The following is a 16,207-nucleotide window of genomic DNA, read 5'->3' as shown; positions in this document are numbered from 1 at the left end:
CGTTTCATATGGCATGTATTAATTTGTAGAAGTCCATCACCCATTTCGTATGATATATTACGAATTTGCTAAACGTACAATATTTTACGAATTTGCTTAACATAATATGTTACGAATTTGCAAAACATATTATATGTTACAAATTCTAGCTGCTTGGCTAACGTTAGGGGAAGGGTTAGCTAACATAATACGTAGTTGCAAAGTAGGTAAGTGGTTGAAAAGCTGCTAATTAGCTAAAAAGCTTAAATTGTCCAGAAAGAGATACGAATTTACAATCTTTGGGTTGCTATTTGTTTGCATTGTACACACACTCAGACCAACCAATCTACTTTCGTTTTTTCCTCACGTAACCATCTGTTTTATGAAACGTAACATATACTATTTTAGAATTCCGGTCCAGGCTGCTCCACTCCACATTTTAAATTACCTAATTTTAACAAATATATATGATGAGAATAATTTCAAGTACTAATATTAGTGTCAGGGAGGTACATATTTATGCACTGACAGTTTGCTGTCTGACAACTTCTGTTTTTTTCTTCTAGGAAACGTTAAATGGCAGACATGGAATTCGCCTTTGTTATTGCCGATGAAGTGGATGCCATCGAAATTCCACTTCTCCTACACGAAGCTGAACATGAACAACCATGTCCAAAGCGTGAATATCTTAATACGGAAATTAGATACCAGCCCAAACTCTAACATTCACAAGAGTTGTTTTGTATGTTTTCTCAAAATATAACCAGATAGTAGTGAGTGCATAGGCTACTAGAATGAGGTGTTTTTGCAGGATATGGGATAGGGGATTTGCAGCACATGGTTTGCCATTACTTCATGCCCTTGTACCTTCCTCATTATTATTTGTGATTGTGCAACATGGAATTGTAACAGTCCACAAATATTCTTACTGTACAGTAATTGATTGCATGTCAGCATCACTACAGCCGCCAGTAATTTTTAACCTGTATGTAACTTTTGTCAGTAAGCATGTAAAGAACAGAATTTGATTCAGTCACATGGATAAAAACCTCACTGTACAGAAAAGGATTAGACTATACATGTACATCAGGTCACATACATTACTGGTTAAACAATATGAAAAGGATTAGACTACATGTACTATACATCAGTTCACATAATTTACTGTGAAACAATATGCCAAGCAGTCAAATGCACTTGGTATTGACCCCACGACTGGTGTCTGGGGTACTTGCTCATTAAGGGCCGGTTTCCCAGACACAGATTAAGCCCCTAAAATGAAGCCTTTAAAATACAGTGCAGTGGTACAAACGGAAGTACACACAGACTCCAATTAGCTAGGGTTTAGCTAGTTGAAAAGCGAAGCACATGTGCGTCAAGTATGGAAAATGTAGGCTAAACGTCCGGCAAAACAAAACGCATATGCATCGACCCCAATGACGTTTCTGTGGCTTAGCTAGCCAACGTTGCCATGACATCACCTACAAGCATTATTGGAGATTACTATTGAAGCAGTTTCTTTGATTCAATTTTTATTTGATTTCTGCCTATCTTCATCCTGTACTGTCTTTGTTAGAACTACATATCGGGCCAAACTTGCTTCGGCCAAACGCTATGCCACAACCACAGACGTTAGTTTCTTCTCCGCAGTTGAGTCTGGATCGAGTACCTCCCCAAGAATGCAAACACATTCTAACCGTTCTGATTGGTCCCTGAAACCGATGGTTTTGGCCAGAACACATGTGGGTAAAGCAGAGTTTTGAAAATGTGTCATTGGCTTTGATACTCTGATTGGTTAGAGATGATCCAATCGCTGATGACTTATTTTGTACAACACCCCTCTTTTTGACATCACCACAAATTACTTAAATGATGGCAGTCTCACTGACATATGTAACAAACAGAGCAGTAGAAGAATTTAGTTTGAATCGTCAGGCAATTTGTAGTGACCTCTGGAGGAACAATTTGGGTACTTGAATAGTTGAGAACAACAGTGACATGTAAACCTCAGCAGGGACAGATATTGAGTTTGCCTAGATGTACATAACAAATTGTCTTATCTATAAGAAGTCACAGACATGGCTGCAGTTCTGCTTTCTTTGGTCCGTTCCAGTGTTCCTGTATTGGGCTGCTGAACAATAGCCTGGAGGAAGCAGCCTGATCACTGCATTCACCATTCTATTTCAGTGAACACAGCAATTAGAGGGGTATCGTACGAAGCAAGCTAGATCTACTCAGGGTTTTCTAAAGCTAACCAGCTTCAGATTCCAGCTCGGGCTTCCTTCGTACTACGACGATGGATATTGCTAATCCACCTGCTGCTAACCCTACCAGGCTTGTAACTGCACGTGCATATCACACATGGCTAGTTGAACGCCAAGCTATTTTCATTGAAACAATAGTGAAACATCAATCCATGGGCAATTAAGCACCACATAATTTGTGCCCAAATAAAAATTAAAGTTATTTCAAATGAAATGAGGCTATGGTGTGAAATAGGCTTTTAAAAGTGCTGTCTTTATTTTATCGTTAATGCCGCCTTTGCACAAGCACATTTTCACAATCCTATAGATTTTTTAAAATTAAGTCATACAAGTGTTATATTGCGAAGTTTAAAATGCATTCTGTCATTACTAAATGTGATTAACATGGCTATTTAACAAAAAAAACCATTTGATTAATAAAATGTTTAAATCTGAAGTCCTCAAATGAAGGTGATGATGGAAATCTTTGCAAGAGGCAGGGAATAGTCAAATTTGTGGCTCAGTCATTTAATTCAAGGTAAGTGGAGTTGGTCTATACCTGATTGAAGTTGACATTTCAAATGGTTAAGGATTAAGGTAAATATGTCCCAAGGATTCTGGATAACACTGACCAAGTGGAGTTAGCCTGCCCCGGAGCAGGTTAGTTATGAAATTGACCTGGCTAAAAGGTGAGCCACTTTCGTATTACCGGTTATCCTGAGTTGGCGAAAATGACCTCGTTAACTCCTCAATCCTGCTTCATAGGCTACCCCTCTGGCTGGTTCCACATCAAGGTACTTGGAGGGAGAAATCTCACAGCCTTTCGCTAATTCTACATTAGCTGTAACCTAGGAAACAAATAGCCAGTAAGGTAGCCTGAGGAAATATACTGATCAAAAATATAAACATGGAAAGTGTTGGTCCCATGTTTCATGAGCTGAAATAAAAGATGGATGCCTAAAGAAGACCTAAGGGTGGAAACGTCATATCACCTGGGAGCATCAGCAGCATTTTCTTTTCCTTTAAATAAAAGATCCCAGAAATGTTCCATATGCACAAAAAGCTTATTTCTCTCAAATTGTGTGCACAAATCAAATCTGTTTACATCCATTAGTGAGCGTCTCCTTTGCCAAGATAATCCATCCAATTGACAGGTGGCATTTGAAGCTGTAACGGCATAATCATTACACAGGTGCACCTTGTGCTGGGTACAAAAGACCACTAAAATCTGCAGTGTTCACATGTTGGCAAGCATACAATTGGCATGCTGACTCTAGGAACGTCCACCAGAGCTATTGCCTGAGAATGTTATTGCCTTGAATGTTAATTTCTCCGTCATTTTAGAGTTTTTGGTTGAAATTGAGTTTATATTTTTGTTGAGTATAAATTAAGAAAAAAAACACATGGTCATTTCAGCAATTGAGATTAAAGTCACCAGAACACTTTATTAAAAGTTTCATGTCACAATGTCTAAACAGAAGAATGTCCACTATACACACACAGGATCTCATATTCATAGCAGGAAAACATTTAAAACAAAACAGATTGATTTTCAAAAATGAATTGCTTATTTTTGGGCTAAAATTATATTAATTGGAATAAGTACTTTATTGGTCTCCACAAATAAGTCCATATAAATAAATGTCACACTGCAAGACACACATATACACTAACCATCACAGATACACATTGATACTAGAAGCCAATAAGACAGAACCACAGAGACATTGCACTGCATCAGACCAAAACATACTCTGCCTGCTTCGATTAACCAATTGAGAGTCAAAATGCTTTATATTAGACTAGATAAATGTATAGCCTACCTATGTGAATCTTATACCCATCTGATGATTCAATTTCTAGCGAACATAGACTTATGAATAGAGCATTTAAGTGAGCAGGCAGAGAAAGGAGTTTGCTCCTTGGGTGTAATAGATGTATCAATGAAGCATGTAAACTGATGGCAGTGCAATGGGAGGGTGTCAGTGCTTCCTTAGTTTAAGGGATGGATGGGGGGGTCTAGCCAGCAAAACGGTAATTGGCATGGATCTCTGGCTTGATGTCACACACCATCTTCAGCAGATTGCCCAGCACCCCTTCGCGGTTCCGCTGGTAGCTAGTCTGGATGCTGCCCATCTTTCCCACCGTCTCTTTGTCCACCTCCACAGCAGAGTTACCATGAGATCCAAGAGCCTAATGGAGGAATGAGAGTGATTAAGGCCACCTTACAAGACAAACCACTTCACAAACATACAGTGAGTATAAAGTAGGGCTGTGGTGGTCATGAAAGTCAACAGGTAACTCAGGCAAATGACTGGCAGTCTAATGTTCATTGACCATGAATTAAGGCTTCTATGTATACAAGTTGCTGGTGCGTTCATTTGGAACATATCCATTTAATATACACGATTACAAAAAAAAAATGAAAATTTGAAACAGGTCTTATAGGCTACACTTAAATCAGAGTTAATTGGTAACTTTAGTTGTGAGAACAATGTTTTAGAAATCAAAACATATGGGCTGCATGATGCTACTCAATAGTAATGATTTCGAAAAAGTTGCAAAAGGGCATGTGCTCAGATCCTTGCTCTTCCCACATAGAATTGCATGGCTGCTATGCTTGTGTAGCAAGCAAGTCAGGAGAATTCTAATCAATGGAAAATGAGAACGAAAATACCTGTCAAGACAGGTATTATGTAATCGCACGGGATGACAAATAACTTGCAAGAAGTTTGTCTATTAGCGAAAGTTAATTGGTTGCTTTCCCTCTTCCTCCGGTGATCTGAACCTCCTGCGTCTTACACATTCAAACCTCTTCCCCTGCTCCCTAGTAGCTACAGCTGCTCGCTCTGTGCCCCCTCTCTCCGTAGCTCTGGTTAATAAAGTAGCAAAAACAATTTGCTTATCTGCTACTTCCCTCACTCTGACCGCTACCAACTACAGTTCCTTGACTAGGAAAGCATATGCCTCGTTTCTCCTTTGCCAATTCAAACCATCCCCCCAGTGACTCACCGCAGCCTCCTTGGTCTTAAACTCCTTCTCCCTCTGCATACGGTACTGCTCAATCTCTGCCTGGGCTTCCTCCTTGGCCTGCTTCAGCCGACGGTTCTTACCTGATCAAAACACAAACAAATCTGCACTTAGTCTTAGTAAGTCAAATGCATTGGAGCAGACACTGAATTCCCAGTCCCATGAAGTCTACCATAACTATGCAGTTGGTTGTGTGCTTCCTGGCAAAAGAGGAAGTGGGAAAACCTATTGTTAGGGAAATGAGACCTACGCTGTGGTTGAATACCCATACTACAAGTTAATTTTAGTATACTCTAAACAAACTATCCTTTCAGTTGAGCGTACTAGCGCGTCGCCTGTCTACCGGAAGTTGATGCTGTGCAATATCTTGCTAGCATAACAAATTACTAGCTAGACATTTTACAACTTTGCGAGTGCGCTCTGGGTGTTTATAAATTCAGAGCATTGTCAGATTGGCCGTTTGCAAATTTAAGGTGTTTCATCTCGGAGCGCACACTGGACGCTCTGGCCGAGGAGTAGGGTTGATTTGAGCGTTCTGACCTTACAACAGCAGTCAAGCACCCAAGCTAACGTTGGCTAGCTACTTCCAGACACAAATGAGAGAACACCTCTGACTATTTTACTTGCTCTAGCAGAGCTGGTTAGGCTGTTATGTTATCCAGAGGGTTGGTGACTAACTGTGCTGCTGGCAACAATTTAATTACGCTTTTTTTGCTGACACTGGCCATATTCAGCAGGTGTTGAGCGTTTGTAAATTCAGTTATTTTGCGCTCTGGTACAGTCAGAGAAGACTGCTCTGACATCAGAGCAGATAGCCAGAGCGAATTTACAAAAGCACCCAAATGTCTGTTGAGAACACTCAACTATACTACTTTGCTAAACTAAGAATGACACGAATAATCAAGTCAAACATTGGGTAGTTAGATCGCATATAGTTCATATACTGGCAAGTTTGTATTAGTAGCCAACTAACGTTAGGTAGCGAGCTAACCTACCACCACATACTGCTGTAATGATATGCTATGTGGTTCGTACGGATAGCGTAGCTAACAAATTGTCAGCCAACAATGTGTAAGGTAACTTATTTGAAAAGTCATTACATTGCTCAACATTTGCCATAATTAAAGCAATGAATTGGTATTCGCACTCGGACATCGGCTGCATATTTTCTGCTATTTTCTGAAGAATCTGAAAATGATGCGAAGCCATGCCCATTTTCTGAAGAATTGCATTAAGGACCCTAAAAGCACAGAAATAGTGTCCACTGCTTGTACACTTCGTATTTTGGCGAATGTAGTACAACATCCGGGAACTTTTGGCATCTTTTTCTTATTAACAACAAATCAATACAAAAAGTACATGGAAAACATAATATATAAAGAATATACTAAGGACATTTGGGCTAGGGGGTACAATATCACATTACACAAGGACCGTACACACATTTATAATTCAGAGTATTTTTCTTAAAATAGTTCAATTTCTTTTTGCAAGGTAATAACATGTGTTCTGTTGGTAAATGTATATTTGTGAACATGACATTTGGCCTAAAAAATAGTGAAGTTGTTCCAACTTATTTCTATCATAAGTAAAAAATCCAAGCGGCACATCTCTCTATAATAGTGTAAAATCTTTATAAATGTGTTCAATTATAAATCTACTTATGTCTAGCCACAGATTCCTTACATTAATACAATGTAAAAGAAAGATGCAACACTGTTTCTGGTTGGTCATTACAAAGGTACAACTTGAATTCATGTTTTTTTTACTACTTAATATAGTGGTTGGCAGAATAATATTTATGGATAACTTTAAAAATAATCTTCCTTAAATTTTGTTATTAAGTACATATGTGTGGCAATATCCAATTTCCCCACCCCCCCCAACAGATATTATCAACAAAACCATTCCAATAAGGCATGACATAAGGTAGAAATACAACATCCTGCTGAAACGAGGCTTGTATAGCTCTGTTGATTGGACTAAAATAAAAACAAAATCTGATGAGTCAACAGGGTTAATTGTAGGTATGTTCTGAGGGTCAGGTCTTCACACGTTCCTGAACAATAAAGCAACACCTGAGGGAATGGCATCCAAATAAATTGCAAGATCTTTAGGATCTTGTAAAATGATAAGAATTTCTTATAATTTAGTAAAAGACACCAATATTCTAAAAACGAAGTATTTAAACTATGTCCAGCGTATTCCATATAAACTCATCAAAAAAAGAAACGTCCTCTCACTGTCAACTGCGTTTATTTTCAGCAAACTTAACATGTGTAAATATTTGTATCAACATAACAACATTCAACAACAGATGTGACATGTGACTAACATAAATGGAATAATGTGTCCCTGAACAAAAGGGGGGGGGGGGGGGGGGGGGGGGGGTCAAAATCAAAAGTAAGTCAGTATCTGGTGTGGCCACCAGCTGCATTAAGTACTGCAGTGCATCTCCTCCTCATGGACTGCACCAGCTTTGCTGTGAGATGTTACCCCACTCTTCCACCAAGCCACCTGCAAGTTCCGGAGATTTCTGGGGGGATGGGGGGGGGTGGCCCTAGCCCTCACCCTCCAATCCAACAGGTCCCAGACGTGCTCAATGGGATTGAGATCCGGGCTCTTCGCTGGCCATGGCAGAACACTGACATTCCTGTCTTGCAGGAAATCACACACAGAACGAGCAGTATGGCTGGTGGCATTGTCATGCTGGAGGGTCATGTTAGGATAAGCCTGCAGGAAGGGTACCACATGAGGGAGGAGGATGTCTTCCCTGTAACGCACAGTGTTGAGATTGCCTGCAATGACAACAAGCTCAGTCCGATGATGCTGTGACACACCGCCCCAGACCATGACGGACCCTCCAACTCCAAATCGATCCCGCTCCAGAGTACAGGCCTCGGTGTAACACTCATTCCGTCGACGATAAACGCAAATCTGACCATCAACCCTGGTGAGACAAAGCCGCAACTAGTCAGTGAAGAGCACTTTTTGCTAGTCCTGTCTGGTCCAGCGACGGTGGGTTTGTGCCCATAGGCAACGTTGTTGCCAGTGATGTATGGTGAGGACCTGCCTTACAAGCCCTCAGTCCAGCCTCTCTCAGCCTATTGCGGACAGTCTGAGCACTGATGGAGGGATTGTGGGTTCGTGGTGTAACTCAGGCAGTTGTTGTTGCCATCCTGTACCTGTCCCACAGGTGTGATGTTCAGATGTACCGATCGTGTGCAGGTGTTGTTACACGTGGTCTGCCACTGCGAGAACGATCAGTTGTCCGTCCTGTCTCCCTGTAGCGCTGTCTTATGCGTCTCACAGTACGGACAATGCAATTTATTGCCCTGGCCACATCTGCAGTCCTCATGCCTCCTTGCAGCATGCCTAATACCCTGACTACACCGCTTGCTGGCACGAGCGTTGCAAAATAATTTTTGAAATCTATGTTATTCAATTATTGTGCGCGTCTGCATTGCCAAGGGCTAAAATAGAAGTCCTTTCTATTTCTGACGCAGATCGCGCTGCAAGTCCTGCCTCTCCCATCTCCTCATTGGTTTATAGAAGCAGGCACCCACGTGCCATCTCCTCATTGGTTATAACCACGTGGGTGATTGAAAGACGAACTGTGTTGCCGGTTGTCGTGGTAATACTATGAAAGTTTAGATGCCAATCACCATATAAAGTTCAAAGATGAAAAAGCCTGGGAAGAGGAGAGATGACTAGAATCGATTCGGTTGACCGTTTTATGTGTGGATTAATTGTCAGAGTAGAGGACCTTGTGCATTTCAGGTAAAATAACAACCTAATGTTTATATCCCAGGACAAATTAGCTAGCAACAGCAAGCTAGCTAGCTAAATAGGACAAATTAGCTAGCAAGTGCACGCTAACTAGCTAAATTGCCATAAATGTTTAATGCTTTTCAACATGTTCCCAAATTACTGTCATTGGTTCAGAGTTTGTTTTATTATTTTAACCTGGGTGTCGTGATCTCGTTTGGTGTAGGGGGTCAAAATAAAATGATGCACGATGGCGCACGCTCGCAGCCGGTTTGGGTTCCATGTAAGGCACGTTCACGCAGATGAGCAGGGACCCTGGGCATCTTTTTATTTTAAGAAAGGCCTCTAGTTTTCATAACTGACCTTAATTGCCTACCATCTGTAAGCGTCTTAACAACCGTTCCACAGGTGCATGTTCATGAATTGTTTATGGTTCATTGAACAAGCATGGGAAACAGTGTTTAAACCCTTTACAATGAAGATCTGTGAAGTTATTTGGATTTTTACGAATTATCTTTGAAAGACAGGGTCCCGAAAAAGGGACGTTTCTCTTTTTGCTGAGTTTATAATGTCTGTGTGGAGAAAATTATGCTTATAAACTAAGGACCATAACAAGAACACCTGCTGATGAAAAGCAGAGTTTCACTGGAACTTTCTCAATATTAAAATTGCAAAACATGAAGTTAAGGCCACCAAAAGTAAAGACATGAGGAATAAAGTCCCAGATAGAAGTGGGTCTTCTTAGGAATTGTTTTATCCAATTGATCGTGTGTTATTTATGTTAGTAAAGTTAATAAAAATTCAGCCCACCATACTCATAAGTGTTCATTACAACAGTTTTCCTAATGTAGTGGGTACGGTTTCTCCACAGAAAGTTGAAAAGCATCTGGTCTCGCTATTTGCTTATTTTACCGTCAAGATATAAAGACTAACATGCCACTCTCTAGAGATATCCTTGAAAGGAAGAGCCCTAATAACCAAGGCTGAAGGTAAGTCCCTCTGTAGCCATTGATTTAGCTTCTGTTTTTTTATATGAGGTTTAAAGTTTAGTAAGCCTCTAGACCAGGGGTGTCAAACTCATTCCACGGAGGGCCTAGTGTCTGCAGGTTTTTGTTTTTTCCTTTCAATAAAGCCCTAGACAACCAGGTGTGGGGAGTTCCTAACTAATTAGTGATGTTAATTCATCAATCAAGTATAAGGGAGGAGCGAAAACCCGCAGACACTCGGCCCCCCGTGGAATGAGTTTGACACCTGTGCTCTAGACTTCTGATCCTTAGTAATGGGTTATGCCTAAATATATGTTATTTTTTCACTGGAATACCGTAAGATGTCACAATCGTTGACAGCCATGAGTTCACATTTATTCATGTTAAGACATATCATCCTTTTCCAAAGCATCTGGTCTATCACATTGATCGATATGGATATCTGACTAGAGTCTTTCAGAAAAATAAATAGAGTAGCATCGTCAGCCAACTGGCGTATAATAATTTCTTTACCAGCTATGGAATTACCTTGTACAGGATTATTATTAAGCATTTGTAAGAAGTTGGGTGATTCATAAAAATAGATGCGGCGAGACAGAACAACCTTGCCTAATTCCTCTATTAAACTTAAATCTAGGTGAGGTGCCATGTTTCAGTTTGATAGAGCGTTTACCATTCGTATAGACTTTAGAGTCTTAATAGCCTTACAGAAGAAAAATCCCCAAAGCCAAATTTCCCAAGAGGGTGGAAGAGAAACTAACGCTCCACTGTCAAATGCTTTATAAAATTATGAAGCTATCCTCAGTTACTAGGTCTTAGTAGTCAAGTATGTGTAATACTAGTCTGATATTGTTAGAAATATGTCTGTTCCTCATAAAGCCAGCTTGTGTTTCAATGATTGCATCCAGGACTTCTTTAATTATTTTTGCAAGTAGTAAATTTAATATTTTAATAATGACTAAAGACAAATTGGACGCCAGCTATCGATGAGCAGCAGTTCTTTTCTAGGCTTAGGTATCAGTGTTATTAACCCCTGACTCATTGTAGGAGGGAGAACATTGTTTTAATACTCTAAAAAGACTTCAAGTAGGAAGGGAGCTACTTGTTCAGAAAATAAGTTGTACACTTTTGCCGTAATTCCATCAATATCTGGGGATTTACTGTTCTTTAGATGTTTGATAGACTCTACAATCTCTTCAACTATGATGGGTTCATCACACTGTTTAGATTCTATATCACTGAGAGTGAACATTATTCAGGGAGTCAAAAAACATCTGGATTCCTGACAGTATGTAGAGCTATACAATTTCCTGTAAAAATTGCTACAGTAGTTAGCAATTAATTTTTGGTCATCTGTGATAGATGCTTAAATTATGGATAGTGTTATTTGCAGAGTGACATTTCTCAAGTCTAAAGAAATAGGATGGATTCTGTTCTCCCTCAAGCCATTTTTCCCTAGATCTAATAAAGGCTCCTTCTGCTTTTATATATATAAAATCCAGTTTATTTTTTAACTCACATGTCCTCTTCTCGACAGGCTGGCTGGGGACCTCTGAGAAAAGGGAAGTTAAGTGATCACCTTTTCCTTCTCAGCTCTTCTGGTCTTAGCAAGATTAGTACCACATTTTCTAAGGTATTTGGCCATTTCAAATGTAAAGAGCTCCCAGTTCTTGCAATAAGATCTCGCCACAAGCTCTTTCCCAAAAGTGTGAGAGCAGATCATTAACCTCAAATTTAACTATATCATTATTTAATAATGAGCTATTTAGCATCCAATAGGATGCTCTACCAAGGTTAGTATCAGGGGTAAATATTTTGATATCAATGTAAAATGGCCCTATGGTCTGTGAGGGGAGTAGTACAAATATTTGTAGCAACACACTCACCATCAATCCATTTCGACAGAAGACAAATCTATTTTGGATTGTCTGGAACCTGTTTTGTTACTCCAAGTGAATGATCTGTCGGCCGGAAACCTCTCTCCATATATCAGTAAGATCAAACTTTTCCATTAAAAAGTATTAAACCCAAATTCTGATTGGTTGGTCTACCTGGGGGCCATCTATCAGTTGAATTATCTATAGTAATGTTAAAGTGCTCTCCTATCAATGATAACAAATTGGGAAATTTAGATAAACCAATGAAGTTTGTTTCTCTAAAGATTCAAGCAACTCATCATTCTCATGTTCGGTGTTGTACCCGTAGTAGTTGACAGCAATGAGCATAATGTCATGGTAACTGACCACAAGACAAATAGTGACCAAAGGGTCACAGTCCAAGTGTAGAATATTACCAAAGGTATTTTTCATTGTAATGACCCCAGCGGAGCGTTCAGAGTCACGAGAAAGCCAAATATCGCTGCCCCACTGTGACTTCCAGAAGTTGGCATCAGCCAAAATTGAGTGAGACTTTTATGGGGGGGAAAAAAATCTGTTCATAGTTGTTTAGCAAATAAAAGGCCTTGCGCTTCACATTGTTTGTAAAGCCCTAGCATTTAAAGAAACTATAGACAAAGACAAAAAAGTATAAACTGCAGGATGAGTCAAAAACGTAAGAGCAGTGAATGTAAGCTTTAAGGATCCGAGATCTGCACCATTTTAGTCAACTTAATGTGAAAATAGCTTATACCATAAACTGAGATAGTTTTTAATCCAGCTCTTAAAATTCAACTCAACAGAAAATTGTTCAAGACCGAACCAAGTGTTCTCCGCAGTAAGAGAGAACAAAAAGTCTTTAGTGGAATCAGACAATTATGATAAATAAAAATGTACACCACCGTTCAAAAGTTTGGGGACATTTAGAAACGTCTTTGTTTTTTAAAGAAAAGCAAATTTGTCCATTAAAATAACATCAAATTGATCAGAAATACAGTGTAGATGTTGTTAATGTTGTAAATGACTATTGTAGCTGGAAACAGCTGTTATTTTTTATTTTTTTCATGCAATGTCTACACAGGCCCATTATCAGCAACCATCACTCCTGTGTTCCAATGGCACGTTGTGTTAGCTAATCTAAGTTTATTGTTTTAAAAAGGCTAATTGATCATTAGAAAACCCATTTTGCACAGCTGAAAGCTGTTGTTCTGCTTAAAGAAGCAATAAAACTGGCCTTCTTTAGACTAGTTGAGTAAATGGAGCATCAGCATTTGTGGGTTCAATTACAGGCTCAACATGGCCAGAAACAAAGAACTTTCTTCTGAAACTCATCAGTCTATTCTTGTTCTGAGAAATTATGGCTATTCCATGTGAGAACTTGCCAAGAAACTGAAGATCTCGTACAACGCTGTGTACTACTCCCTTCACAGAACAGTGCAGACGGGCTCAAACCAGAATATAAAGAGTGGGAGGCCCCGGTGCACAACTGACCAAGAGGACAAGAGTGTCTAGTTTGAGAAACAGACACCTTACAAGTCCTCAACTGGCAGCTTCATTACATAGTACCTGCAAAACACCAGTCTCAACGTCAACAGTGAAGAGGCGACTCTTCCAGGATGCTGGCCTTCTGGGGACCCATGCCAAATCTTTTCAGTCTCCTGAGGGGTTAAATGTTTTGTCGTGCCCTCTTCACGACAGTCTTGGTTTGTTTGGACCATTATAGTTCTTTGGTGATGTGGACACCAAGGAACTTGAAACTCTCGACCCGCTCCACAGCCCTGCCGATGTTAATGGTTAACTTGCACATCTATCACTCCCGTGTTTAATTGCTAAATTGAAATTATGTCACCACTATGGCCTATTTATTGCCTTACCTCCCTAATCATACCTTATTTGCACACAGTATATAGACTTTTCTATTGTGTTATTGATTGTATGTTTGTTTGTTCCATGTGTAACTGTGTTGTTTGTGTCGCACTGCTTTGCTTTATTTTGGCCAGGTCGCAGTTGTAAATGAGAACTTGTTCTCAACTGGCCTACCTGGTAAAATAAACACACAAAAAAAAAAAAAAAAAAAAAAAAATGGGGATCTGTTCACCCCGCCTTTTCCTGTAGTCCATGATCTGGTGTACCAAAATGCAATGACGCTGTCGGTGTGATCAAAGCGTTAGGTCTGACAGGCCTCTTGCCGGGTTCTTGAGAGCTAGGCCTATGGTAAGTGTGAGATCAGATGATATCTACGAATCTTCACTAGATGTAGACTAGGTGTGGTTTCCCCAAGATAATTTACTAAGGGGACAGTATAGGTGAGTTACCGTACACACCCATTGTTGTCGCCGAATTGCCACCACTATGGAACATTTCACATCTTACTAGCTCAGTTGTGTATGATATGGAACAGCCAGCCAATGCCAATTGTAAAAAAAAACACAGCGCCAGGCCCATTTGGTTGGCATCCATCATGTGCACGACACCCTTGAGTATCAACATTTACTAGAAATAACAGTAGCTAACAGTTACTACAGGTGGCAATAATTTGCTAAAAAAACCAAACCAGAGACCTTAAGTTAGCCAGTTTGTATATATATATATATATATATATATATATATTTTTTTTTTTTTTTTTTACCTGCTGGTAGCTAACTTAGCTATCAGATGTTGCTAGCTAGTTAGCTTGGATTGAAGCAAGGCTTTGTAGGCCTTTCCATCTCCACATTCTGCCGTTACCCAATCAATGAATTTATTCCTATCTAATCTGTGGTATATTCGAGTAGCTATCTATTGATAAAATGTTTGTTATGCCATTAGCTAGCTAACGTTACCTATCAGCAAAATGTTAGCCAATCAAGCTAAAATCAAATCTGCTATCTAGCTAGTTTAGCTTACCTAAACCGTTGATTATCAGATTTTAACTTACGTTTACGGGCTTCTGCTACCTTTTCTGCAGCTCGTTTTTCAGCTTGCAGTAGCTGCTGGATACCTTGGGACTGGCTAGCCATTATTCGGTTAGGAGAGAGAGGTCTAGATGCACAAGAAGATGGGGTTCCAGCTGCTGGTCTGTATTTGCAGAGAAGGTCGGTGAATTTACTGCAGTCAGCTGACAACGCATCATACCTTTGTCATGCTCAAACCACGTGACTGGGAGTGCGGTCGATTTGCCTCCCGGCGTATCCGAGATGCATCCCGCAGCAGCCTGTGACTAAATCTAGCCTTGTCACTAAAACCAATACTATAACCATATACTGACAGTGGTTAAACCCTACCACATACATGTGAACACTACCTTTTCTTTCCTAGATTCCTTTCCATCCTTCCTTTCCTTACATAGCTTCCTTTCCTTTCAGCGCCCCCTTTCCTTTCCTAGCTTCCTTTCCTCCTTTCCTTTCTACTGGCTGTGGTTAATCCCTACCACATACCACATAAGGAACTCTTTGACTTTACTAGATTCCTTTCCTCACTACCTTAAGCTATGAAAGGAGGATAGGAAAGGGAGAGATGAAAGGAGTAAAATAAAGGCATCGATGAAAGGAGGAAATTAATCTAGGAAAGGAGAAAAGGAATCAAGGAAAGAAAAGGAAGAGTTCAGATGTATGTGGTAGGATGTATGCAGTCTTTACCATGGCCAGTAAAGAGGAACGTATAGGATGAAGGAAAGGAAGTTAGGGTAGGAGGAAAGGAAGCTAGGGAAGGAGGAAAAGAAAGGGAGTGATGAAAGGAGTAAAGGAATCTCAGAAAGGGGCTGCAGCTGGAGACTGTTGACTTATCCCTTCAGTGGGTGCAGGTGCCATATTACATCAGTTTGGGGCAGAAAAATCTAGCCTGAGTAGCAGTAGTAGCTTCTCCCACTCATAACACACATTGTTCCAACAATGTTTCCCTTGACTTTCTTTAGCATAAAATGTTGGTTTAATAAATAGGGTTTCTTCACACATTGTGTACATTCATTCAGCATGTATTCGAATAGGCTACAAACAACCATTTCTGAAACAGAGTACACAGTAATCTAAAATGTCAACAAAATGCAGTTTATACTGTAACAAACACATTATGGACATTGTATGCACAGCCAAAGACTGAAAGAATGACTAATATTGTAAAATTATATGAAACAGCCTCACCTGGAGGATGCATAACTTATTGCAGCCTGAATAAACAGTAGGCAATAAAAAATAAAGAGAGTTGAACACTATTTATAAGTTCCCAGAAATGTATTGGGTATACCACCAATGTTTCGGCATCACATTTTCTTCAGGGAGGGTGAAGAACTCTAAGCCTGAAGCAGGCAATGTGATGCTGAAATGTTTGTGGTTCACCCAATACATTTCTG

General features: G+C 39.9%; 1 protein-coding gene across 1 annotated transcript; it reads right to left on the bottom strand.

The window, feature by feature from the left end:
• Positions 1-3,641: 3,641 nt before the first annotated feature.
• Positions 3,642-14,985, bottom strand: atp6v1g1 (ATPase H+ transporting V1 subunit G1). Its single transcript, XM_055936103.1, has 3 exons — positions 14,798-14,985; positions 5,235-5,335; positions 3,642-4,415 (listed from the first exon to the last, which is right to left on the bottom strand). Exons 1-3 carry the CDS (start codon positions 14,877-14,879, stop codon positions 4,242-4,244), a joined length of 357 nt encoding a protein of 118 aa, XP_055792078.1. The 5' UTR covers positions 14,880-14,985; the 3' UTR covers positions 3,642-4,241.
• Positions 14,986-16,207: the final 1,222 nt, after the last annotated feature.

The sequence above is a fragment of the Salvelinus fontinalis genome, chromosome 10 (assembly GCF_029448725.1).
Source record: "Salvelinus fontinalis isolate EN_2023a chromosome 10, ASM2944872v1, whole genome shotgun sequence".
Taxonomy (NCBI): Eukaryota; Metazoa; Chordata; class Actinopteri; order Salmoniformes; family Salmonidae; genus Salvelinus; species Salvelinus fontinalis.
Note: the sequence above shows the minus strand (reverse complement) of the source record. Positions and strands in the feature narration are given on the sequence as shown.

Excerpts from the sequence above, each read along its gene's own strand:
- atp6v1g1 (XM_055936103.1), bottom strand. The coding sequence starts at position 14,879 with ATGGCTAGCCAGTCCCAAGGTATCCAGCAGCTACTGCAAGCTGAAAAA. Across the intron at positions 5,336-14,797 it reads GGTAGCAGAAGCCCGTAAAC|GTAAGAACCGTCGGCTGAAG; the intron begins GTAAGTTAAAAT and ends TGTTTTGATCAG. Across the intron at positions 4,416-5,234 it reads TTAAGACCAAGGAGGCTGCG|GCTCTTGGATCTCATGGTAA; the intron begins GTGAGTCACTGG and ends TTCCTCCATTAG.